This window comes from Chiloscyllium punctatum, chromosome 49, assembly GCF_047496795.1.
Source record: "Chiloscyllium punctatum isolate Juve2018m chromosome 49, sChiPun1.3, whole genome shotgun sequence".
Taxonomy (NCBI): Eukaryota; Metazoa; Chordata; class Chondrichthyes; order Orectolobiformes; family Hemiscylliidae; genus Chiloscyllium; species Chiloscyllium punctatum.
In genome coordinates this window covers 47461538-47489388 of record NC_092787.1, presented here as the reverse complement: position 1 = coordinate 47489388, position 27851 = coordinate 47461538, and the positions used below count along the sequence as shown (strand labels likewise).

The window sequence follows — 27851 nt, the reverse complement described above, 5'->3', positions numbered from 1 at the left end:
GTGAAGGTGATCGACAAGAAGCACCATAACCATTTCTCTAGCAACTGTGCCCATATCGACATTTCAGGAAGGGAACTACATCCAGCATTCAGCAAATCCAAAGCCTGATACTTCCTTTCCTATACAAACATGCTGCTGTCTAACTTCTGCTCGACTAATGAACATTTCTTCATATTCTTTCAGGGCACATGGGCATCGTTGGGAAGGCCAGCACCTGGTGCTGATCCCCATTTACCTTTGGACTGAGTAGGTTGCTCGGTTAGTTCAGAGGACAACTAAGAGTCATTCACAATGCCATGGGTCTGAAGTCTGTGTAGGCCAGGTCAGGTAAGGGCCCTGGATTTACTTAAGGACATTAGTGAATCAAATGGGTTATTACAATGGCCAATGCTCATCATTACTCAAACTAGCTTGCAATTCCAGTTCTCATTAATCTATGTCCTCAAAGCATTTGTCTTGGCTTCTGAAGTAGTGGTACAAGGACATTACCACTGCACAACCACTTTAAGGTCTGAATTCCAGATCCATCTGCTCTGAACAGATGTCATTGACATATCTGAACAAATTGATAAGTAAATAAGTAAATTTACAATGTCGATTCCACTGTGAGAAGTTTCGAACATAAATTAACAATTAAGATAAATGAAAGATATAATGGAAGGAGATACCTGTAGTCCATGATAATATGCATTAACATTAGCACATATGCTACTTAGCAACAACTATAAATCGATGTGTGTCTATTAAAGCAGTGTAAATGATATATCAATTTTAATGACTTCAATGTTCATTGACAGGTACATTGCCTACAAACAAGTTAACCATTGTTTTCTAAAAGATACATAATTTAATACTCGTGCATTGAAGTTACTGGGGCATCAACGACCCATAGGGACTGTCAGATTGAACAAACAGAAGTATATATCTTTTCAACAGACCTAACCTTTCTTCCCACAGGTAAAGCCTTTTTCAGAAAGCACTTTCAGGTTGCTGCAAAATACCCAGCAAAAATATACATGGAAGCTTACCACCATATCCGTTCCCACAAAGAGTGGGCAAGAGGATCCATTCCTCCAACTTGCCATCATACCAATCTTCCCCATTCCCCTTGGTGGATTATTTTATTATTCATGAAGGCTCTTGCAAAAGGAAGATGGAACCTACTTAACAGGTGAAAGGGATGGCATTGTGACAAAGTGTCCTTGGCAATTCCACTAAAGGGAATAGGGACGCCTGTGTTCCCAATCATACTGGGTAGAGCCTAGGCACATTTCAATACCTTGTCATTATCTAAGTTCCATTTGGACCAGGAATGCTCCTCGACCAGCCCCAACCCTGGATTTCCTCAAGCTCATCCTCAACTCTTTGCCCATCCTCCAACTTGCAACCTCCTTCAGGCCGGACACCTTCCCCTGCCAATCAAACTCCCTTGACTCCTGCTCGTCAAGTAGCAGATTTGGCCATAAGCCGGTTGGGACAGTCCAAACTTTGACTTAAGGGAGGTTCCGCAATTCATATTGACATGGCTACCACACATCTGGAACTTCCTGTCTGAGTGAACACGCAATGCTCCCCTGCCCGATAAAGATTGTGTCGATAATTTGGAAAAATAACCCTGTCATTCTAGCATCTTATTCAACTGTTAATGCATTTAAATTTATATGTATTCAAGTTCAGTTAAGATACCACAGATTGAAGCAATATGTATTAACTTCAGAGAAAGAACCCTTTGCCCTACCTGTGCAGTTCTCCTCACTGCAATCTTCCGCACCATTGGAGCAGCCCTTGTGCTGAAGGACGCTGGGATAGATTTGAGCACATTGCCAAATGTCAGGCCTCCATATCTGAGAAAATCAGAATATATTAGATAGATATTTGGAGCACAAGACAATTAGCATCTCTCCCAGAATACACACAATGACAGCGGGTTTTCGGTGGGTAGGAGCTGATGGTTCTGAGACATGGGGAGGTGACCAATAAAAGATAAAAAAAACAGTTAAGCCTGAAAGCAGACACACTGGTTGAACCTGTCACGTGTACCTTAAAGTGGAATTCCAGTTCGGAATTCTTTTAGGAAAAGTTAAGAGCTTGCTCTGAAGATTATCAAAGAGCAGCCAAGACATTCATTTATCTACAATAGTCTTCCATTCAGTGGGATGTTTCTACACTCTCCTTCCTTGACTGTTCACATTGATTGTTGAGAAACAAGTCTCCTCTACATTTTCCTTCACTTCTCCAGGAAACATCCTCAATTTGAGGGTTGCCAAATCTGGGAGTTTGCTCCAGACAGGTCAAGGAGGCAGGCCGGAACTGGGATCAAGGCCCCATGCTCTTGATGTTAATCGGATCCATACACTAGGACTCCAGCCAACTGAGCTAACCACATACCACCTACTTCCAACTTATCAGTAAAGAATGAACAAGGTTTGAAAGGGTTTAGCAAATAGAAAGGGTACTTGCTTTTCAAAAACGTCTTCAAAAGGAACAATGTTTGGGAAAACTACAGTTCCATTCAATGCCTGATCATCAATTGATTTAACATCATTAGCTTTGAATTTGTGAAATTATGCTTTTGAATGTTCGGTCTGAGGGCAGAGAGAGATGAGTAATGGGGCTGAGGGCAGGGAGAGGTGAGTGAAGGGTCTGTTGATTCTAGGCACAGGGAGGGGTGAGTGATGGATCTGGAGGCAGGGAGAGGTGAGTGATGGGTCTGTTGATTCTGGGCACAGGGAGGGGTGAGTGATGGATCTGGAGGCAGGGACAGGTGAGTGATGGGTCTGTTGATTCGAGGCACAGGGAGGGGTGAGTGATGGATCTGGAGGAAGGGAGAGGTGAGTGATGGGGCTGGGGGCAGGGAGGGGCGAGTGATAGGTCTGCGGGCAGGGAGAGGTGAGTGATGGGTCTGGGGGCAGGGAGGGGTGAGTGATGGGTCTGGGGGCAGGGATCAGATGTCACCAGAGGGTAAGTGGATTCCTGTTGGGTTTGGGGAGGTTGGTCCAAGAGGGTGGGTTGACAGGGATTTGGGGATGTGCAGTTGCGAGCATGCAAGGTGAGTGGTGGGGCCAGTTTAATAGTTACCCAGGCACCAGACATGTTTCTTAATCCTCTAACCTTTCCTGGGTAGCTACTTGCTTAACTGAAGGGAGCCCGCTGAATTACCACCCTCTTGTGGATTATTTCAGAGGTCTCCAGATATAAGGCCATAAGACATAGGAGTAGGAATTAGGCCATTCAGCCCATCAGGTGTGCTCTGCCATTCAATCATGGCTGATAAGTTTCTCAAACCCATTCTCCTGCCTTTGCCCTGTAACCCTTGATCCCAGTGATACTCAAGAATCTATCCATCTCAATATTAAATATACTCAATGACCTGGCCTCAACATCCTTCTGTGGCAATGAATTCCATAGATTCACCACTCTCTGGCTGTAGACATTTCTCTTAATCTCCGTTCTAAAAGGTCTTCCCTTTACTCTAAGTAAAGGGCCCTCAGGTCCTAGTCTCTCCTACCAATGGAAATATCTTCCCAACATCTACTCTGTCCAGACTATTCAGTATTCAGTATGTTTCAATTAGATCCCCCTCATCCTTCTAAACTCCATTGAGTATGGACTCAGAGTCCACAAATGTTCCTCCTATGTTAAGCTTTTCATTCCTGGGACCATTCTCGTGAAGTTCCTCTGAACACACTTCACGCCGAGTACATCCTTCCTGAAATATGGGGCACAAAATTGTGCATCATAATCCAAATGTGGTCTGAACAGAGCTTTATAGAGCCTCAGAAGTATATCTTGCTTTCATAGAGATGTACAGCACGGAAACAGACCCTTTGGTCCAACTCGTCCAAGCCAAACAAATATCCCAACCCAATCTAGTCCCACCTGCTAGCACCCGGCCCATATCCCTCCAAACCCTTCCTATTCAGATATCCATCCAGATACCTTTTAAATGTTGCAATTGTACCACCCTCCATCACTTCCTCTGGCAGCTCATTCCATACACATTCCACCCTCTGCATGAAAAAGTTGCCCCTCAAATCTCTTTTATATCTTTCCCTTCTCACACGAAACCTATGCCCTCTAGTTCTGGACTCCCCAATCCCAGAGAAAAGACTTTGTCTATTTACCCTATCCATGCCCCTCATAATTTTGTAAACCTCTAGAAGGTCACCTCTCAGCCTCCGATGCTCCAGGAAAACAGTCCCAACCTGTTCAGCCTCCCCCTATCGCTCAAATCCTCCAACCCTGGCAACATCCTTGTAAATCTTTTCTGAACCTTTCCAAGTTTCACAACATCTTTCCAATAGGAAGGAGACCAGAATTGCATGGAATATTCCAAAAGTGGCCTCACCAATGTCCTGCTCAGCCGCAACATGACCTCCCAACTCCTGTACTCAATATTCTGACCAATAACGGAAAGCATATCAAACGCCTTCTTCACTATCCTATCTACCTGCGACTTCACTTTCAAGGAGTTATGAACCTGCACTGCAAGATCTCTTTGTTCAGCAACACTCCTTAGGACCTTACCATTAAGTGTATAAGTCCTGCTAAGATTTGCTTTCCCAAAATGCAGCACCTTGCAATTATCCAAATTAAACTATTTTATATTCACATCCTCTCAAAATAAATGCCAACACTGCATTTGCCTTCCTAGCTACTGACTCAACCTGCAAGTTTACCTTGAGAGAATCCTGGACTAGAACTCCCAAGTCTCTTTGCAGTTCAGACTTCTGAGTTTTCTCTCTGTTTAGAAAATAGTCTATTCTTCCTACCAAAGTGCATGACCTCATACTTTCCCACGATGTAGGGTAATTGCCTATCACAATTGTCAACTTCTGGGACCTGGGGAGGGGAGGGGGTGATTTAGCTGATTCAGTGGAGGAAGGACGAGAGGTCCTGTGGTCTGCAAAGGGTTGCATGTGATTGGGAGGGGTGGTTCAATGTGGAGTTGGGGCATCAGGAGTTAGAGCAGCTTGTTGATCCTCTTGTGTCCCCTGGCTAACTATTAAGCTCAAATAGACTCGAACCTTTAGAAGTCCCCAACTTTCAGGAGCTTTTCTAGAACATTCCAAACACAAGAAAATTGACAATTGGAAATTCCAATTTCCCAAGAGTCAGCTGCATTGGCAACTTCACATGATGTCAATGTGCAACTCCGGTCTATGCAATAGCAACAGCTAGCTGCCCATCAAAACCCGTGTGCCACTATCTTAAGTTTAAACCTTTACAGATGCTGTTATTTCCCGCATTTCTCTTCACAGAGTCCCAACAAAGAGTAGCTGTACCATCTGCTTGCCTCATGTCACCATAGCAGTAATCTCTTTGAGAAAAATATTGAGACACATTTTCAATTAGAGGTAGTGAAATTATTGGGAAAGATTTTGCTCTGTTCTGTGGTGGGTAATTAGAGAGAAAATGTTGGAAATAGGAGGAGGAATTAATTTGAGCTGAATTCAGGAAGGTGGAAAGAGAATATTATAAATCATTAGAGACTGTCAGGGAGTCTGTACAAAGAACAATCAGATCTCACTGGAAGAAGACCCATTCAGATGTCAGTTACTTTCTGTAATAGGTACAAAAGCTGAATACTCCACTTCTACTGAATTAACTTATTCAAATTGGGACAAATACTAAATTGCAAAGTTGTATAATATATTTTTTTCACAATATAAAATGAAAAGAAATTTTTTTTCTCATTATTTAAAATGATCAAGTGCTTACTACAGAAAATAATTTTATCACTGAGGGGTGGAGATACCCTTCACACATTGGGCTACTGAACTCAGCATAAAACATTTCTAAATGGAATAAAATTCCACTCCACTCATTCCGTGAATTTGTTTATATTTCTTTGATTAAGGAGGCTGCTTTAATCCATGTACTTCAAATGTTAGAAGAATTAGAGAGGGTTAAATATGCAGAAAGCATTTCCAACAGAAGGGAAAGCAAGGCCATGAGGATCTCAACATCAAACCACATTGCAATTATTCAGGAGGAACATCAGGAAGCACAATGTCACAGACAAAGAGTAGCAGTAATCTGGAACTCCATCTTTCAAGAGGCCATTCTTGCTGGGCCATCTAATCAGTGCTCAGTGTGGTCTCCTAGTACTCAGTGTCCTACCAGCCTGCATGGAAGCACGCCATCTTGTGCCCTCTTCCTGTGGAAAGTTTGGTAGTTGGGATGGGGGCGAGATGTGACATTTAATCCAGCAACTGAGGGACCACTGCTTTAGGACCTCAAGCTGCTGCTAAAGACGCAAAGCCAATTGTTGGCAGCAGGGGGTCACCATGAGGATAGTGCAAGAAGGAAATCCTAAAGAGTTTGCTTTGCAGGTCTCCCAGAGGGAATCCCTCATTCTAAGATGCTCAGTACCTGATTGAGGGTCTCAGCATCAGTATGGTCAGTTGAGGGGTTGGGGGGGCGGGGGCGGTATTTCTCTGTCATGGCTGCGGATTCCCACCCTCTGCAGTGTTCCCCTCATCCCTCCATCACTCATTTGTCCAGGTCCCTCCCTGATTGAAGGGCATGGTGAGTGCAGTACCGGCAGTAGTCACTGCCTCCTGGGGCGCTACGTCCTGGGTTGGAATGGAGAGTGTCTGCTCCTTGCCTGGTAAATGCCACAAGGCTGAACAAGCCTTCCCAAGAAGGTGGTCGCTCCAGCTATCTAGCCAACAGCCAATACCACCATTACCTCTGCAAGCTACCACCCTAAACTTGTGTCCAACTCTCTCAGATCTCATGGAATTATTTACATTAAGTAGTCTTCCTATAAGGTAATGTAGTTATACTCCAGTACAGCCTATCGGAGAGGGAGTGTAAACTATGTTGCCAAATTAAGACTGATATAAATTAACTAAAAAAAATTAAGATGAACGTGCATGTATCTAATATGGGGAACTTTGCGTTCTTCAACTGTAAGAATCATTAGGAGAAATTAACCCCCCTCCAGGAGACATTCCAACGTGAGACTCAGACAGATTAAATGAGTGGGGGAAACTGGGAGAGACAAAGTTCACCGTGTGAAAACATTTGGGGCAGTTCACTTAGGATTCTGCAGAATATTTCCTTAATGGGAAAAGGATAGCAGTTTCACAGGAGTGAAGGAAATTAGGTGTGCATTTAATAAACATCGACAAAAGCTGATGATCAGGATAGAAAAGACAAAGTCTAATAGGTTCAGCCTTTAACTGAAAAGGGGATTGAAATATAGCAGTGAGGATATGGTGTGTGGATTACACAGCGTCTTGGTCAAACCCATCTGGAGAAATACACTCAGTTTCCAACAGTTACACTGACCTTGGAGGGAGTGCAGGATGGATGTGTGAGAACCACTCCAACATTTAAAAGGTCAAATTGTCAGGCAAGGGGCTGTATCCCCTTTGAAATTCGAAATTGTGATCCAAGTGAGGCATTCAAAATGATAAATGGATTTGAGAGAGCAGCTGGACTTTAGGAAGGATGTGAAGGCTTTGGAGAGGGCGCAGAGAGATCTACTTGACTGGTTCTGGAGATCAGGGATTACAGCGACGTGAGAAGACTGGAGAATCGGAGGTTGCTCTTCGAGTAGAGAAGGCAAGCAGAGTTAATGCAGGTGTTTAAAATCCTGAAGATTATTAGTGGAGTAAGTAAGTAGAAAGTGTTTCTAATGGCTCGAGATGTAAACAAGCAGAGGGCACAGTTCCAAGATAAAAATAAAGTACTGAAAGTGCAGGAGGAACTCAGATCTGGCAGCAGTTTTAAGATGATTGGCAAAAAAACCCAAAAAGCAACAGAACTGAAAAGCTTGAGAGTGGTTGAGGTTTGGGATGCGCTGCTTGAAAAGGTGATGGTAACAGATTTAATAATAACTTACAAAAATAAATAGACATAAACTGAAGAATAAAAAGTCTGGGATGTGGGGGGAAAAAAAAAAACAGGTGAGTGGAATTATCTGGATTCCTTTTCAAAAAAGCTAATCAATGGGCCAAATGGCCTCCTTTTGCATTGTGCCATGATGCTGAGAAATTATTTCTTTTACTGAGGGAAGCAAGAGTGTGGAAGGGACAGACAACAGCACATTGCTGAATTATAGAAAACCTTGTGTTTTATACACCTTTATCTAACAGTGCATTGCTGTATAGAAACATACAAAATTGAAGGAGTAGTCTATTTGGCCTATCAAGCCCACTCTACCATTCAATATAACCACATGAGATCCTCTATATCAAGCCATAACCCTACTCAAAATCCTGGTTTAAAATCCTGGAATTCCCTCCCTCACAGCATTGTAGATCATCCTTCAACACATAGACTGCAGCAATTCAAAAAGACAGCTCACCACCACTTTCTGAAGGCAACTAGGGACAGGCAATTAATTCGATCCAGCCTGCAATGCCCACATCCCAGAACAGAATAAAAATAATTCTCCTAATATGCTTCAGCACCTTTAGATACTACATCTTCCTTAAATCCATGCAGTGATTTTGTCTCCACAGCCTTCTATGGCAGAGAATGCCACAGGTTCTCCACCTACTGAATGAAGAAATTTCTCCACACTCATTTCAAGATGGCTGAACTTGTTTCAAGAGACCACAACCTCTTGTTCCACACCTCCGAGCCAGAGGGAGCATCATCCCTGAATCCAATACTTCCAGCCCCATCAGAATTATATGCATTTCCGTTATATTCTTCTCATTCTCAACGCCAGTGAATACAGGCTCAGTCAACACAATCTCTCCTTATAGGACCGACCTGCCACCCCAAGAATCAATCTGGTGTACCTTTGCCTTTCTATGTCAAATATAAGGGTCAGTATTAGCGGCTCCTGGTCTGTGTGTACAATGATTGTCAATTCATAATACAGTAAAAGCTAACTTGGTGGACAGCTTTAGGTTTACGCATTCACATTCATCTGAAGGCATAAAATTGCTCAAATATATTTTATTGCGATTTTCTAGAATTGGTACCAGCTATTCAACCCGAACAAGAAACAAGCTGAATAATTTTGTAGTCACTGAGTCCAACATGTGAACCAGTGCTCTATTGCTGCAGAGGGATAAATAGTCAGATGTAAGGCTACAACTCTACAAACCTATGAAGCCTGAAGCGATCAGAGGTGTGCAGAATGTACTCAGAAACATTGCGGCCTGTAATATCCACCAAAATATCGCCCGTCACTACTTTCTTCTGTGGGGGGTGTCCTCCAACTCCACTTGGGCAGGAGAACCCAGTTCCCTGCATCGAACAGCTACATCGAACTGGCTCATGTATGGGATGTGGAGCTGATGGGGATGATGTAAATGTTTCTGAAAACAGAAGGATGAATAGTTAGCACCTGTTCAAACTGTCGGCATTCAAGCATTGTATTTAGGCGAGGATATGTTTTAAAAATGAAAAAAAAAAAGATTTATACTGTGCATTCACACTCAAGTGCTCGTGATACTTTAACTACACATTACACAGTGTACTGCATAGGAATCTTTTCAAGTAAAATTGGCTTTTTTTTTCCAATTCACTCACAGGAAGTGGATGTCACTGGCTAGGCCAGGATTTATTGCCCATCTCTAGTTGCCCAGAGGGCAGTTAAGAGTCATTGTTATGGGTCCGGAGTCACATGTCAGCCAGACCAGGTAAGGAGAGCAGATTTCCTTCCTTAAAGGACATTAGTGAACTATTTGGGTTTTTCGAGTAGTTGATGGTGATTTTGTGGTAATCACTAAACTCTTAATTCCAAATTTTTCACTGAATTCAAATTTCACTATCTGCCGTGGCAGGATTTGAACCTGGGTCCCCGCATCATTAGATGAGTTTTTGATTAATAGTCTAGCAATAATGCCACTAGGCCACTGTCTGCCCCCCCCCCCTCCCCCACCCCCCCTTATTGCCTCCTTGAGCCATTTCCAGAGATATTAAGGCAGGCATCCAAAAGTTTAGCCACTGAGATTAGTGGTAGAGAGTGTCTTCAAAGACAGGAGAGAGATCAAGAGGCAAAAAGGTTTAGAAAAGGAATTAGAAAGCTTGGGGACCTAAAGGGACAGTTGTCACAAGGGGCAGCAAAAGAAAGCAGTCTTGCACATGCAGCCTGGCTTGGAGAGACACTTTAATCTCCATGGGTCTAGGCCTGGGAGGAGTTACAATAATCAGGAGGGGTAAAGCAGTCAAGTAACATGAAGAGAAAAATGAGAATTTTAAATTCAACGTGTTGCTTGATCAGGACAGAACAGAAGTCAGGTGTGTGTGGATAGCTGCTGATAATAACAAACTTGAACAATCCAGAAACTAATCCCAGACAATTCTAGAAACTTTGAAAATCTGTCAAAAAATGGCTGAACTGTAACAAATTGTGGATTTTCTTTTTTACATAAAATTGAGAAATAAGAACATTTAATTTTTTATATTACTATTTCAAAATTAAATATTGTATCTCTATTAATGGAATACTGCAATTCTTCAAGGATCGAATTGAGCTTAATTACTTTTATTTTCTGCACAAAACTTGTGCGTATATAATTTTTATCTGGATTAGATACTAATGACTATGTGGCCTAAATAGGAAGTAACTTCAATAATGCATTTAATCTATTTGAAAGGAGCCTGGTTTTTAATCAACCTACTGAAGTTCAAAGATTCCCATTTAGACTTAAAGCATTCTAAAGCCTCATTTAATTCTTGGTCCCACGTTCCAGGTGAATCAACGATCAAATGAACAATATTAAGGCTGTAAAAGCTCGTTTATCACAACTAATGAGCCCTATAATGAACCCCATTGAAGAGGCGGTGACTGTTAATCTAAGACTGCAGTTTCATCAATCCTCTGATGTTTAACGCCCTACATACGCGACAGTGACTTTCAGGAAAAGTAAGCTGGCTTAACAGTGATGGTGAGACAAAAAGACCTGGAAATTCACCCTGGCCTCTTTACATTTTAGTAGCCCTTTTAGTTAAGGTGTCACCTGTGATTCAGTGGCTAACACTCTCACTGCTAAGGCAGTATCGTGCAAGTTGAAGTCCCTACTCCAGAGACTTACATTAACAGTTAACTTGTCAACTATTCAAATTAAATAAAAACCAGAAGAACTGCGGATGCTGTAAATCAGAAAGAAAAACGGAAGTTGGTGGAAAAGTTCAGTAAGGTCTGGCAACTTCTGTGAAGAGAAATCAGAGTTAACGTGTCAAAAAATCCAGTTCTGAGGAAGGGTCGCTCGCCCTGAAACATCAACTCTGATTTCTCACCACAGATGCTGCCGGACCTGCTGAGCTTTTCCGGCATCTTCTGTTCATGCTGCTGCTGTTGAAGTTAACAACACTGCCTTCAAGACCACCTTCTGAATTAGCGGCTAAGCTGAGACATTCTTTAATTACATGAACATATAAAATGGATGGCTTAATTCAAAGAAGGGAAAAATTATCACACTGGGCAATATTTATCATTCATGAATGTTGTTAAAAAAAAATTATAAATGTTATAACAATACTGTTTGTGGAACCTTTCTGTTCACAAATGCTCTGCTACATTGCACTTATGACTTTCTTTCTTTAAAATTAAACTTGTAGATTTTTGTATTAACAGTATGGGATACCACGATCTGATCTGTCTATTAGAAGCATTTTCTGCACCATCTAATGTCACCCTATTATATAAGGACTGAAAGGACTCAGTTATCACAAACTGAATACAGAAAAATAGTTGGTGGGTTTGTAACAATGAGTCATTTTGTAGAACAGCTTTGTATAGGGAGGATAAATTACAGGCAAGACATGGACTGAATCTCATCTGTCACCGTCAGGAATGAGCCTGCTGTAAAACCTGCAAACTACTTCTTTTAATAAACACCTAAACAATGTCTTCTTCACCTGGTTGTGAAGGAGAGGAGCGCTTGTGAAAACTGGCAACCAAAATATTTTAGCTGCAATTCAAGCATTTAGCGAGGAGTTTTTGTGGATAATTTCTTTAAAGGTTGTTCATCTTATTTCTAAAAAAAACCCATGATCTTTGGTTTGACAATGTCACTGTAGTGTTTAGAACTTATCAGAGTGCCATCTTGTTGATAGCAGAAAGCAGGTAGTACATGTATTTTAAACACACCGTCAAAGGAAGCTAAATGTTAAGAGTACGAACCGGAAAGTCAGGAACTTAATGAACTGAGAAATGTGTGACTGTTTTCACTGTAAATTTTTGACAGCTATAAGCAGTCTCAGGTTCAAAAGAAGCATATATGAGATGGTGACAAATCAGATGTAGGCCACGCCCTTTGACCTCCTATGTAATTGGACTACATGCACTCTGACAAACCAAATAAAATTTTACAAATAAGTAACAAGATTTTACTTTTGATGCCAAGGTTTTTATGATGGCAAAAGTATATTCACTTGCAAGGGTGACTGTTCCTCATACATCCTTGTCACACACGGAACTTATTGACAAAGGGGAGGTGATGGCTTGGTGGTTTTATCGTGAGATTATTAATCCAGAGACCTTAGTAATGTTCTAGGACTTGGGTTCAAATCTCGCCACTGTAGATGGAGGAATTTGAATTCAATAAATATCTGAAATTAGTAGACTAATGACGACCAGAAAACCATTGTCGGAAATGCCCATCAGGTTCACAATGTCCTTATAGAGAGGAATCTGTCATCCTTACCTGGTCTAGCCAATAGAGAACTCCAGATCCACTGCAATGTGGTTGACACTTAACTGCCCTCTGGGCAATTAGGGATGGGCAAGAAATGCTGACATGGCCAGTGGCATCCGCATTCTGTGATTGAATTTTTAAAGATACCCTGAGTTGTGGCTATTTTAACATGAAGCAGATAAATGAGGGGACGGGAATATCAAAAGACAGCAAGGGTTAAGTGGGCCCTGGACATAAAGGTAAAATGGACCCTGGTCGATTGGCAGCCTGTTTTACACCCCACTACAGTGTTGATTTTTAATTCACTATAAGAATGGCCCTCCCCAATAAGCCAGAGGACAGCTAAGTGTCAACCACATTGCTGAGAGTCTGGAGTCACGTGTAGGCCAGACCTGGTAAAGATGGCAGTTTACTTCCCTGAATGACATTAGTGAACCAGGTGTATTTTCCCAACAATCGCCAACAGTTTCATGATCATCATTGGACTCTTTATTTCAGACTTCTAAAATTGAATTCAAATTCCACCATCTGGCTTGGTGGGATTTGAACCCGGATCTCCAAATCAAAACTGGATGACTGGATTAATAGTCTAGCAAAAATACCACAAGGCCATCAGCTCTTTAAGTTGTGCATTTGAACACCATTTTGGCTCCAACAAATCAGAGTATGCACGACTCAAGTCGATTTATCCTGATCTCCGGAAACAATATTTATTGTATTATTATAAAAGTGACAACTATTCGATGAGCTTGGTTTCAATAACTTTCTCTATAGTTCATGTTGGAAAACATTGCACGCCATCTCAGAAAGGCACAGGTGAAGAAAAGGGATGTGCTTTTAGAAAAAGCACCAAGGAGAGAACGAATTATTTTTGGATTGTCAGATTGGTGAAAAGAATCCAAGAGCCATATACCTGTATATATTAATCATTTAGGTTGTGAGAAACCAACCCATGCACCAGAAAAGACTGGTTCTGGTTTAGACTCCCAATATGTGAAGTAAATAATGATCATCAGATCAAGTCAGGACAAACATATCAGTAAGTCAACCTGAATTAATCATTACACACATAGCAATCACAAAATTAAGATCTATGCAGACCCATATATAATCACCAATAATTTAATTTCAATAAGAGTACAAAAAAAATGAAAGACAAATGAGGAATCAAATCTCCAAGTCAGAGATAGAGGCGAGAGGAGCAGGTTTTCAACCTACATGTTGTAGGTGCTTAATAAAAACAGAAGCATTGCTTCTTCACAGCCTGCATATTGCTCCCATGTTATGTTTGATAAATGAATTAGCCAAAGATTTTGCTATTTTCTCAGGTGACAACTGAAAAAAAACCATAAAAGATTCTAAAGGGATTGACAGGGTAGATGTGGGAAGGTTGTTTCCCACTGTGGGAGAGTTTCGGATCAGACAGCATAATCTCAGAATAACGGGTTGCCCAAGTAAGACAGCAATGAGGAGCAATTTCTTCTCTTGAGGAATCTATTCTCTACCACAGAAGGCTGTCAAGTCTGGCTCATTTATTTGACTCAAGGATGAGGTAGACAGATTTTTAGTCAGTGAGGGAATCAAAGGTTATGGCGTAAAGTAAGGAAAGTGGAATAGAGGATTATCAGATCAGCCATGATCTCAGTGAATGGTGGAGCAGAATTGATGGGCTGAATGGTCTACTTCTGTTGCTCTGTCTTACGGTCTAAGTGCTGGTATCGGCCACCTCGTCCAGCAAGTGGTGCTGGATAACAATTGTTTTAAATAGTTCGTTCCTCAATCTTCCCTTGTCTTTGTTTGATTTGGAGTGGCCATGGGTGCACCACCATAAGTATCTACAGAAGAGGCACTGTTCTTAGATAATAAGGATTATGCATGATTGTTCTGGTATTACTACATTTAGCCAGGCAAAATCACTAGGAAACCTCAGGGAGCCACTAGAGATAAATCGGCTCCTTCCAGAAGGAAAGGTAGACCTTCACGTCTCGACTCATAGACCATTTGAGCCATCAGTAGAATGGGTGCAGCCAATGTAACAACAGCATTAATTCCCTTATAACCACTACCTTTTGCAAATGATTGGTCAACAAGGATGCTTGAGCTTTACCCCAAAGCCAAACTGAAGGTTTTGAAGTTATATCCAAACTAGAAACTGTAGCTCACTTTCGATTGACAAAAAAAAAAGTCTTGAACAAGGAGGGATTTTATTCTGTGGAATATAATTACAATGATACTTGAGTTTATTCAGACATAGGACAACAATTGTTCCAGGCAACAAAGCCCCAGGATGACACCACATGAGTCAAATCAAACCACATGGTTTCCTAGACTGGTTTTGATGGTCTGAGGGAATCACAGAGGAATTATTTAATGCTTCCGTTTTCTCTAATGCTTCCAAAGAGAGTATTGCTGTGAGGTAAAGGAGAGAAGAAGTGTTAAGCCATGATGCTCTGGCTATCATGAATGTGGGGTAGAGGTTTGATGGATCAGCTGCATTTTTTTCTCATCACTTCATTTCTCTGCCTGCTCTTTTCTAGCACTGAGACCGCAGCCTCTCAACAGGGGCCACCAATGGACCCAGATCCGCCAACCATCTGATCCTCAAGCTCCATCATTTCATCAGAGAAGATATGGAGATGTATGTGAGGGAATGCCAAAGGCATTCTGTTTAAAGGTACTGTTGGAAAAAGAACATTTGGTCCGTCTTTGCACTCCACTTGGAGTCTGTACTTAACATACTGCAATAGAAAATAATTTTGGAACATTTGTATATAGAACTTGGCAAAGATGGCTATCTTGCCGTAAATCAAGAGCAAACTCAGCACGCCCTTCCATTATTCATTCTCGCTAAAGTACGCACCTTTCATTGTAGCTGGTGATGTTGTCAAATTCCAGGGGTATGTCCCTCCATCGTTTCCCATGTCAGGGAAATCGGATGGAGCAGGTGAGGGCGGCTGTGGGACAAAATTTGAGAGTGGGAGGCCTTGAGTGAATGAGTCCAGACACATTGAGTCAAAGTATTTGGAGGCCAACATTTTGGTCTCACTGGTGGAAAGATTGAGGGTCTGCACCAGCTGGTCTAATGTGCTGTTGTATGGAGTTTTCAGGACACAGGTAGCTCCAATCCCTGATGGCAGATAGAAGGTATTTGTCAACTGCTGTGGGCTGGCATCAGGTGATAACTTTATCCTAAGATAAAAATAAATAGAGTATTATTCAAACAGAAATAAACACTTATACCAACACTTGCTGCATTTTCTTCAAAATGGGTTTGCCATAATACAATTGCATTATTTCCTAAATAACCATTGCTCATTCAGAAGAAAGCACTAAACAGCTATAGAATCTGCTTCAACAATATTCATTCATCCTAATGCAACAATGAAAGGCACAGCATAAATATAAGTGTTTCCCTTTTCCTTATACACTCTGGAGAGTTTCCAGGGTACATTGACAGGTCCAAGAGCAGCAGAAGAAACATATCCAGCTACTTTCCCCCAATCTTTTCAGTTCTGCTGATCTCAACAATGTACATGCAAACATCTGAAAACACCATGACAATAATCCTCAAGATGTCATTCATAGATCTAGCAAACTGTTTACATTTTTGTAGATATTTCTAATTTAAAAAATGCAAGTTAAAAGGTTTTCAGTGAAGTGTACCTGCTTGGTTTAGTTTCTGCTAGCTCTGAACAGCTCTACTGCAGTTTCTTTCCTACATTTAAATGAGGGGTAGACTCTTTTGTGCATGCCACAACAACAGAATATTAGGAATCCTCACTGCAGGAACAAATAAGTCATCACAGAATCCCTACAGTATGGAAAAAGGCCATTTCACCCAACAACTCCACACCGACACTCCAAAGAGTATCCCACCAAGATCCATTCCCCTATTACTCTGCATTTCCCCTGATTAATGCACCTGATATCCCTGATCAGTATGGGCAATTTAGCATGGCCAATTCACCTCATCTGCAAATCTTTGAGACTGTGGGAGGAAACCAGAACAACCAGAGGAAACCCACACAGACATAGGGAGAATGTACAAACTCCACACAGACAGGTGCCTGAGGGTGGAATCGAACACGGGTCCCTGACACTGTGAGGCAGCAGTGTTAACCACTGAGCCACCAAATAAAGTCATCTTTGTTCAATGTACGTGGTCAGGGTTGAACAAAGCACATTGCAATGACAGATTGATATTCTAGAGCCTTAGCTGAGATCAGGGGGAAAGAAAGAACAAGTCAACACCTGACATTTCTTGCACCCTTCAGATGATTGAATACATTGAACTCAATTCTTAATAAAGCAAAAGTCTGTAGAAGAAACATTTGGTGACTTAAATAATTTCTAATTCAGTACTGCCTGAACCACAATGCCCTCTCCATTCTATGTAACATCTTGCAATGAATTAAACCTCTAACCTCATACCTGTACTCATTTCTCTCTTCGTTTGCATACGGTATGAAGTTCCCACGAGGCTGTGTATAATTGTGGTACTGAGATGGGGAAAGAATCAGAGGAGGCAAGTCACCTGGAAGGGAAGTGATAAATATTCCATTGGTGAAAATCAAATTGGAATTATGCAATTCCAAAGATTAAATCTCAGCCTGACTGAAAGTTGTCATTTAAGCCATTATTAAGCTCTCAGTATATAGCATGGTTACTAACATGAGCGCTATTGCTGTATGGCAGTAGTATGGTGGGTGGTTGGGGCGGGGGGGGGGGGAGGGGGGGGTGGGAAGGCGGGGAAAACAGAATATAAACAAGGGTTTCAGAACCTCCAAAAATACATATAACAGGAGATTAGAATCTTAATTCAGCAGACTGACACTAAAAAGATTTTTTACAAAGCATGGTTACGAATGTATTTTGAATCACAATACCTATTTCAGGTACTGAGAGTGCCACCGTCATTGCCACACACACAAAGAAGGCTGGGAGCAGGATCTGGGAGAAAAGACTCTTGGTGTTGCGTTTGGCACAGTGATAACGCTTCACTATCAGCCCGTAGAACTGGCAGAGTTTCAGCCAGGAGCCCTCCAGCTTTATACTCCCTTGACCCTCCAGGACAAAGCTCTTCAGGTCAGTTTCTGGTTCTGCTGTAGATGGCGGGAGAAAACAGAAATGAGCTTTTGGGAAGACACCCAAATACACCACGTCAGGCAACTGAAAACCTTATCTTATACTGGCACTTCCTGTTCAAAATATTTCTTCATTCATTCATATGACATAGAGTCATAGTCATAGAGATGTACAGCATGGAAACAGACCCTTCGGTCTAACCCGTCCAAGCCAACCAGCTATCCCAAATCCAATCTAGTCCCACCTGCCAGCACCCGGCCCATATCCCTCCAAACCCTTCCTATTCATACACCCATCCAAATGCCTCTTAAATGTTGCAATTGTACCAGCCTCCACCACTTCCTCTGGCAGCTCATTCCATACACGTACCACTTTGTGTGAAAAAGTTGCCCCGTTGGTCTCTTTAAAATCTTTCCCCTCTCACCCTAAACCTATGCCCTCTAGTTCTGGACTCCCTGACCCCAGGGAAAAGACTTTGTCTATTTATCCTATCCATGCCCCTCATAATTTTGTAAACTTCAAATAAGGTCACCCCTCAGCCTCTGACGCTCCAGGGAAAACAGCCCCAATATTTTGGACTATATATTCTTTATTTCATGGGTTCTTCATACTGCTAATATTTTGCATTTTGCAAGCCCCATGTTATGACTTGAACAATTGAGTATTTATGCACTTAAGAGCTTTCAAGATGTAGTTAAGACCTTCCACTGCTGCCCAGGATATCGATGGTGTTACTTTCCTAAAATTGTTCATTCCTTGTTGGCAGACAGATGCTGTAACAATTCTGTGATCGCAAAGGAGTCAGATATTCTTCAGTCATTTTCATCTGTGAACCTACACATGATATTCTCCTCATTTAACATTCACACATATACAGGAGGAATTGTTAATGGGCTGCATGGCAATTTAAAACCAGAACTCCCACTGACTTTTCCCTTCTCATCCCAGGATTGTTGAACATAATTTCTAATTACAAAAGTGGCCCTGTTGCTACCCTGGTTGAAAGGAATCAAACCTGAGATTGATTGAATGCCCAGAGAGAAGAATAAAAGTCTTATCTTGACACAGAACTGAATCTCTATTCAGAGTCTGTTGATCTCGCAGCTTAATAAGTCATTCACCCACACTCAGATGAACTGTATTGATATAACTTGTGAGGCAGAACTTGAAATAAGCACATGATGAAAGGGGAAAAACACCAGGACAGGACCAACATAACTGTCTGTCATTAGGGCAACTTTAGGTTTCGGGTCTTCAGAGCACAATGGGGAAAAAAAAAGAGTAACTATTTCCTGGAAGGGAAGTGAAGCAGATATAATTTTATTTCTGGAACCAAACACACTTTCAGGTGAGATATGGAATAACATCTCAAGTCTTACAGGAATTCCCTCACCTTCAATGGAAACCAGCCATCACCGAGGTGTCTTTAATTGTGGCTGGGAATTGACACAGGGTGAACATAGTCGCGAGTGTGGTGCTGGAAAAGCACAGCCGGTCAGTCAGCATCCGAGGAGCAGGAGAATCAACGTTTCGGGCATAAGCTCTTCATCAAGATTCCTGATGAAGGGCATATGGCCGAAACGTCGATTCTCCTGCTCCTCGGATGCTGCCTAACTGGCTGTGCTTTTCCAGCACCACACTCTCGACTCTGATCTCCAGCATCTGCAGTCCTCACTTTCTCCACAGGACAAACATATTCTGTTGACCTACAGATGCAATCTCTTGACATGCTAACTGTAATTTGATGCCCTGACAACTTGGGTCTCTCACTGTCTGAGAAACTCTGTCTCACCAAAGCAGCCAGCACCTTCAGCATCAGCTACTTCTGTTTCCTGGAGTTCAGCCTGAAAACTTCCATCCCTGAGGATGTTGTGATGCAAGAATTGGTTTTGTTGAAAGACGGGACATCAGGTTTACCACTCAGCCAAGGTTAGACAGGATGCAAACTGGTAAACCGTTTGCTCAGCATGTTTATGGAGTTTGTGGTACGTGAGATGTCTTTGGCCCAATTAATGTTGAGCTGGAAGAAAGGTGGAGGCTCTGCCAGGTTTTAAAGCTGGAGAGAGTCAGAGCTTGAGAAAAGCATTGGAGAGAGAGAGCTGGCTGTGCTTTCATTGCATGCAAGCACCTAGCAAGCTATGGGTCATTCATTCATATGCATATAATCCTTTAAAGTTTGGCTCAATGTTCTGATGAACACAATTGACATCCAACTGCACTCCATCTAATGCCATTTATGAACAAAAGTGACCAGTGGAATGATTCAGCACATTACCTACTTCAATTCTGGGACGAGACTTCACATTCAGCTTGTGGAAACACCTGCATGTGTTTCTATTATTAACTGTCTGAATGTAACACCAGTGAACTCCCTTTTCTCCCCATTTTTCCTTAATCACATGCTTTCACACAAGAAACTGGGGACATGCAATGAAAGCACAGCCAGCTCTCTCTCTCCAATGCTTTTCTCAAGCTCTGACTCTCTCCAGCTTTAAAACCTGGCAGAGCCTCCACCTTTCTTCCAGCTCAACATTAATTGGGCCAAAGACATCTCACGTGCCACAAACTCCATAAACATGCTGAGCAAACGGTTTACCAGTTTGCTTCCTGTCCAACCTTGGCTGAGTGGTAAACCTGATGTCCCATCTTTCAACAAAACCAATTCTTGCATCACAACATCCTCAGGGATGGAAGTTTTCAGGCTGAACTCCAGGAAACAGAAGTAGCTGATGCTGAAGGTGCTGGCTGCTTTGGTGAGACAGAGTTTCTCGGACAGTGAGAGACCCAAGTTGTCAGGGCATCAAATTACAGTTAGCATGTCAAGAGATTGCCCCACTTTTACCTGGAGGTGTTTAATTCCTTTCTCAATACGAGCTGTTATGTTATAGCAGTCAGCCCTGGTCATTATAATTCCTGAAATGTGTGTTGTGGGTTACTGACACTTAAAAGGATGAAACCCTTCAATGTGGGTCATTCAGATGCAGTGAACAAAATCACAAAGCAGCTTAAGTTGAAAGCCAAAAGATATATTTTAAAAAATGCAGTTTTGAGAAAGGACAAATTCCATTCTTGTCCTTTCTGAAAAGGGAGAGCAATAAAGAGAGATAAACAGAGAAACAAAGAGAAAGGAATGAGAGAGAGAGAACCCCCTACAGCATTCTAGTATTGAAAGTTGAGTCTAGCACAAATTTATCAGTGCAGCTAGGTGAATGTTAAAGTGCTGTGACATTGCTAAACTGATTTTGTAACATTAATTATAAATCTGTAAATTAACCTGGATCATTGATTAGTTAAATGCTAACATTTGTGTTACGTGATGTCATTGGTTAACGTAATCAAATAGCATTTACTTACAAATAACCTGTTCACTGATATTCTGTTTGGGTTTAGCTAGGGCCACTCAGAAATCACTATCTCATTTTGGGGTCAGGGACGGAGGGTGAATATCTTGTCATTAAGGCAGCATCTGACCAAAATACACCAAAGAGTCTCCTAAAACTGCAGTCAATGGGAATCAGGGGAGAGCTTCCCATTGCCACAAGTCATACTTTGCATGAAAGAAGATGGCAATGATACATAAGCAAAACAGTACAGATTGAAAATCCAAAATAAACACAGAAAATTCTGAAGCTTCAACAGCAAGGCAACATCTGAGACAGAAATACACTTCAAGTTTCAGGTCCATAACCATTCATAAGAACTGGAAAAAGGTAGTGGTTGTGTGACACCAATCATATCGAACACAGGACATCAGTACAGAATTTGTCAGGAGAATGGCCCTAGGCCCAACCATCGTTTCAACAAATGAAATAGTCTTTCCAAGCACCTGGACAATGTTCAAGCTCAGGAACGTAAGAAAGAAGAAGTTTGTGTTGATAAGATTTGCATTGCACAAATGCTAGGCAGTTACTGTTTTTAAAAAGAAAGTGTCTAACCATCTGCATTTGAAAATCAATGTCTCTTTAGCATTGGCGAATCCCACACCATCAAGATCCTGGGCTCACTAGTTATCAGAAACTGAACTGGAAATTCCATATACAAAACTGTCGCGCAGGTCAGAAGGTGCGAACTCTGCAGCAAGTAATTCACCTCTTGATTTATGAAATCCTGTCCAGCGGCTATGAGGTACAAGACAAGAGTGCAGTGGAACATTCCACACTTGTCTGGAGGAGTGTATCTCCAACAACATTCAAGAAGCATCAGCCAGACACAAGAATCCACTTGATTGACTCCATCTTCATTATTCACTTCCTTCACCCTGACATACAGTGGCAGCAATGTATACCATTTACACCTCCAATACATCAATTCATCACAGTCTCATCAACAGCATGTTCCAAACCTGCAGTTCTATTGCTTAGTGGAAGTTAGCAATCACACAATGTCTGACGAAGAAGCGCTCCGAAAGCTATAGGCTAGTAACTATAGGCCGGTGAGTCTCACTTCTGTTGTGGGCAAAGTCTGAAAGAGAATTGTAAGGGATAGGATTTATGAACATCTGGATAGGAATAATGTGATCAAGGATAGTCAGCATGGTTTTGTGAAGGGCAGGTCGTGCCTCACAAACCTTATTGAATTTTTTGAGAAGGTGACTAAGGAGGTTGACGAGGGTAAGGTGGTAGATGTGGTGTATATGGATTTTAGTAAGGCATTTGATAAGGTTCCCCATGGTAGGCTACTGCAAAAAATACGGAGGTATGGCATTGAGGGTGAGTTGGAGGTTTGGATTAGGAATTGGCTGGCTGGAAGAAGCCAGAGGGTAGTAGTTGATGCTAAAGGTTCATCTTGGAGTGCAGTTACTAGCGGTGTTCCGCAAGGATCTGTTTTGGGACCACTGCTGTTTGTCATTTTTATAAATGACCTGGAGGAGGGGCTAGAAGGTTGGGTGAGCAAGTTTGTGGATGATTCGAAAGTCGGAGTTGTTGACAGTGAGGAAGGATGTGGCAGGTTACAGCAGGATATAGATAAGCTGCAGAGCTGGGCAGAAAGGTGGCAAATGGAGTTCAATGTAGGTAACTGTGAAGTGATTCACTTTGGTAAGAGTAACAAGAAGATGGGGTACTGGGCTAATGGTCGGCTACTTGGTAGTGTGGATGAGCAGAGGGATCTTGGTGTCCATGTACACAGATCTCTAAAAGTTGCCACCCAGGTAAATAGTGCTGTGAGGAAGGCATATGGCGTACTGGCTTTTATTGGTAGAGGAATTGAGTTCCGGAGTCCTGAGGTTATGTTGCAGTTGTATAAGACTCTGGTGCGGCCGCATTTGGAGTATTGTGTGCAGTTTTGGTCGCCATACTATAGGAAGGATGTGGAGGCACTGGAACGGGTGCAGAGGAGGTTTATCAGGATGTTGCCTGGTATGGTAGGAAGATCATATGAGGAAAGGCTGAGGCACTTGGGGCTATTTTCATTGGAGAAAAGAAGTTTAGGGGTGACTTGATAGAGGTGTACAAGATGATTAGGGGTTTAGATAGGGTTGACCATGAGAACCTTTTTCCACGTATGGAGTTAGCTATTACAAGGGGGCATAGCCTTAAGGGGTGGTAGGTATAGGACAGATGTTAGGGGTAGATTCTTTACTCAGCGAGTCGTGAGTTCATGGAATGCCCTGCCAGTAGCAGTGGTGGACTCTCCCTCTTTATGGGCATTTAAACGGGCATTGGATAGACATATGGAGGATAGTGGGCTAGTGTAGGTTAGGGTGGGCTTGGATCGGCGCAACATCGAGGGCCAAAGGGCCTGTACTACACTGTATTTTTCTATGTTCTATGTAAGCTAGTGCCTCCAAATAAACCTGTTGGACAATAACCTGGTGTTGTGCGATTCCTAACTTTGTCCACCCCAGTCCAACACAGGCAGCTCCACATCATTAGTACAAGTAAAGCATTGGGTCCAATGGAGCATGACCAACCTGCAGGGGCCCCTCCAAGACATGCATTATTTCAACTTTAGAATGAAAGAACTGTCATTCCGTCATCCTGGAACTTTCTCCCTAACAGCAATGTGGGCGTACCAACACCAGAGGACTGCAGCAGTTCAAGACAGTTCACCATCACTTTCTCGAGCAGAATTAGGCATCCTCACTGATGTCCATATGCCAAGGGTATATCAAAACTAGTGAATGCTTTCATTGTCTACCTTCTTATTTGATATTTAGGAAGAATTCACTCACTTAGTACATTATACATTTCCTAAAAGGGAGTCAGTAGACCAATATTGCATCCAAGAAACTAAAAGATAGTTCATCAAGACAAGTTTAGCTAAACAGTACAGTAAAGCCCAATTGAATAAATACTTGATTTAAAAAAAAACTAATGTTCAAGAAAATTAAATCTCTGTTCACAGTCTCTTTCTTACTTAATCCAATGGTCGATGATTCATCTCAGTGAATAAGGTTTGTGGTGAGGCTGTGACAATGTAATTGTGCCTACAACACAACATCATTTGTTTTAATGGAAGGTCATTGACCTGGAACATTAACTCTGCTGTACGTTCATTGGTTGCTGCCTCTGATCAGTTCCATCACTTTCTGTTGTACGTTCGAATGCCCAGTGGCCGTGGTGTTTTGCTTTTGTGTATAGGTTGTGGCTGCTTAAATGAATTGACAAAGTGTAGATACAAGTGTTCATAACTTCACTAAAATCTTTTCAGAACACAAAACACTTTTCACAGGTGCTACTGTCTAGACATAAAATGAGGCAAAAGACAGAATTCTCCTGACCGCTTGGTGGCATGTCGATTGGAAAACTGTTGGGATGGGGGCGGGAAATAGCACTAGGAAGGCCTTCCAAAGTACTCTCAACACTGGGAGCATCTCCCAGGAGTGGCCAGAAAAGCAATTCAACAGCCAGCATCTCAGAGGTGGAACACCAATTAACGAAACAGAGTGCCATTAAGGGGCCATTTTCTGACTTTGGTCACATTTTGTTGATGACGCAACAGCCCCCAGAACCACAAGAGCAGGCTGCTGGCATAATAGAAATGGCTTCTCCATCGTGGTCTTGCTGGGAGTGCTCAGGGGACAGAGGATCCAGGCCCCTAAGGAGTTAGCCACGTGCATCAAAGATCACGTCAATGACGCAACTATCTATGGAGAGGGGACTCCTCTCACAGTCATACAGCATGGAAACAGACCCTTCTGAAGAGTTTTTGGCCTTCCTCCTGATAAAATAATAGTTTATTATCCCATTCTGAGGGTGCCTCCTGATCCTGCGTGTAGCATCGAGAGCCCAGCCAGTGTCATTAATTGGCTGCTTAGCAATGGGAGGTGGTGGTGGTCAATTTGGAGTCTGTCTCTGGTAGATTATCGCTGGACTGTTAATCCAGAGACCCAGGTACTGTTCTGGGGACCCAGGTTCATATCCTGCCATGGCTGATGGTGGAATTTTAATTCCAGGTTTTAAAATAAAAATTAAGGGTCTAATGATTACTATGAATCCATTGTCAATTGGCAGGAAAAACCCATCTGGTTCACTAATCCCCTTTAGGGAGGGAAGCTGTCATCCTTACCTGGTCTGGTCTACATGTGACTCCAGACTCATAGCAATGTGGTGGACTCTTAAGTGCCCTCTGGGCAACTCAGGACGGGCAAACAATGCTGGCCTAGCCAAGGATGCCCTCATCCCATGAATGATTTTCTTTAAAACAAATTGTACCAAGGGGCATTCCACTTCCACCAAGTACAGGCTTGGGAACCCCAATTTGGTTCCAGCATGGAGCCCATGATAAAATGCGGCTCAAAATCTTTCACCTCATCAGATTCTTGAACATTTCACAAGTCAATGTGACAAGAACTTTGGTTTACATGTGAAACCAGCTTCTTCTGGTAATAAATGCTAAAAGCATGGTTATGTTTGTATTGAAGCATGTTTCAGCAACGTAGAAACCCTGTGATGGGATCTCTTGTCTCAGAAGAAATGAAGAGGCCATGGTTATACAAGATTAAAAAAAAAGCAAAACACTGTGGATGCTGGAAATCTGAAACAAACTCAGGAAGCTGGAGAAATTCAGCAGGTCTGGCAGCATCTGCAGAGACAGAAACACAGTTAACATTTTGAGTCTGACATAACTGTCCTTCAGAACTGAAAGGCATTGGAAAATACTTCCTTTTTCTAGTATGCAAGAGGGCAGCTGGCAGAAGCAAGAGGGCAGATGGTCAAGAGACCAATGCAAAGATAAAAGGGGTTGTTGATGGTGGAGGAAAAAAATAAACGAAATGTAAAATGGATGTAAATTAATGTGAAAGGGAGAGAGTCCTTCTCTCAGATAAATACGAGAGATCTGAAATAAAAACACAAAGTGCTGAAGAAACTCACCAACTCTGACAACAACTGTGGAGGGAGAAGCAGAAGTAATATTTTCTATCTGGCATTAAGCTTCTTCAGAGCTCTCTCTTCTGTCGTTTGTTAATAAGAAATAATTGCAATGCTGTAAGGGCCCAAAAATTCCTATTGGACAGTGTGTTTGGTTTGGGGGATCCCAGGCAGTGTGAGAAAGTTTTGTGTTGCACTGTAATATTTCATGATGAAACAAATGGCATAAACACACTTTCAGTTATCCAGAACTGTGTGTGCACAAATTCCACTTTCAATCCAATGTTCGCAACTCGCCAAACATTATAACACAGTTAAAATATAAGCAGAATCGTTCAGCGAATAAAAGTGACAAAAATCATTATTCATTTATCAGCTTTGCCTCAATGCTTCCTTAAACCATAGACTCCTTCTTAAATCCCTGATTCTTCCTTGAAAAAGGTCAACATGCTGGGAATCCATCCGGGGCTTTTAAGCTGAATGTGACTATTGATCAATCCTCGTACTTTTACAGCTTCAAAATTCTGTATGAATGCCAGTGTGTGTCCACTCTTTTTACTGCTCAAATTCTTTGATTTGAGTTTGTTGATTCAAACATTACCTTCACTGGCTTTCAAAGGCCTTCACAATGTCCATGGTCTCAGAACTTCTCCAGAATTCTGCAGTTTGTGTCTAATCGCACCGCACTAAGTTCTGCCTACCTATCACTCCCTTCCTCAGAAATCTGCATTGGCTTTTCAGCTCTGAACCGTGTTGGTTTAGAAACATGGTTGCATTACCATTGCAAGATTACCCCTTTGATGAAACACAGTAGTGAGTTTACACCCAACTCTGTGTTGACACAATGCCAATTGAGCAAATTTCCTTTCTAAATGCTACCAGTCTCAACATTTACTAATGCCTCATTTAGAATGCTTAAATGTCATCAGCTGAAGGAAATCAGAATAAAAATACATTTCTGCAGCCCAAATAGAAAAGGTAATGAAACTGGAATGGTAAAATCAGTGTTCCGCTTGCTGTAAATTTTGTGCAGTCAATCTCCACAGAATGGGCTTTTATAAATATAACGAGGCAATAATTATACAGTGTAACACTTTGCATGCAGATGCCAACTCTGATGCAGAGCACTGCCAAGAATAGGAAGCCAACAGGCCACACAGTATAATGGATTTCTGAATTGAACAGAAGGCTATCCTCCAGTGTCGGCACTGGTTTTATTGGAAAAAAGCACTTCAATATAATTGAAGCCAATTTTAACTGTGACTACTTCATTACATTTCACTACTGTATCACTTATTCCATTCATATAGGAGGTGCAGGAAATGAGTAAAATTGTTGGAAAGGTCCCCAAAATTTAATTGCACTGTTGTTGGTGTTAACAAGGAGAGTGGGCTCACTTAGCAAGTTGTCCCACGTCGGACTGCTCAAAAGGTTATCCTGAGTGGTTCACCGACAGACTCCGATAAAAATATTGGCCATTTCTGACAGGTTATGGATGAGGAAACATCCAAAACAATTAGACAGGATATCTGCTTGAAGATGAAAAAGAGATTGCTGGGCCAAGGGAATACAGCAGTGGAGTGTGGCTAATTGGTTGGTTCTGTCACAGGGTTGGAACAGGCACAATGACCTCCTTCTGTGCTGTCAGATTATGTAAAGCAGAACTGCAAAATAACTCAAAAGGCAGCAAATTAGCCTCCATCCTCACCACGCAGGAGACTGTAATATTGACAGCAGTACTATTATTCAGCAGTCTCTTCTAGAACTAGGTGGCAGTTTTTTTCAAAAAGGAACAGAAGAATTTTTTTTCCCCTCATAAAATTGTGCAAGTATGGAACTC

The 27851-nt window shown here is 42.0% G+C and overlaps 1 protein-coding gene across 4 annotated transcripts in view; it reads right to left on the bottom strand.

The window, feature by feature from the left end:
- The window catches only part of abca2 (ATP-binding cassette, sub-family A (ABC1), member 2), a 548786-nt gene that overhangs the window by 109937 nt on the left and 410998 nt on the right, over nt 1-27851 (bottom strand). For 2 of the 4 annotated variants that reach the window (XM_072566424.1, XM_072566426.1), the window contains exons 28-32: nt 17501-17713; nt 17046-17148; nt 15475-15803; nt 9074-9287; nt 1739-1844 (exon numbers count right to left, since the gene is read on the bottom strand). In XM_072566424.1, the coding sequence (XP_072422525.1) occupies nt 1739-1844; nt 9074-9287; nt 15475-15803; nt 17046-17148; nt 17501-17713 (965 nt within the window). Of the gene's footprint in view, nt 1-1738; nt 1845-9073; nt 9288-15474; nt 15804-17045; nt 17149-17500; nt 17717-27851 lie in introns of all 4 variants that reach the window. The other 2 variants (XM_072566423.1, XM_072566425.1) reach the window with 1 other exon arrangement.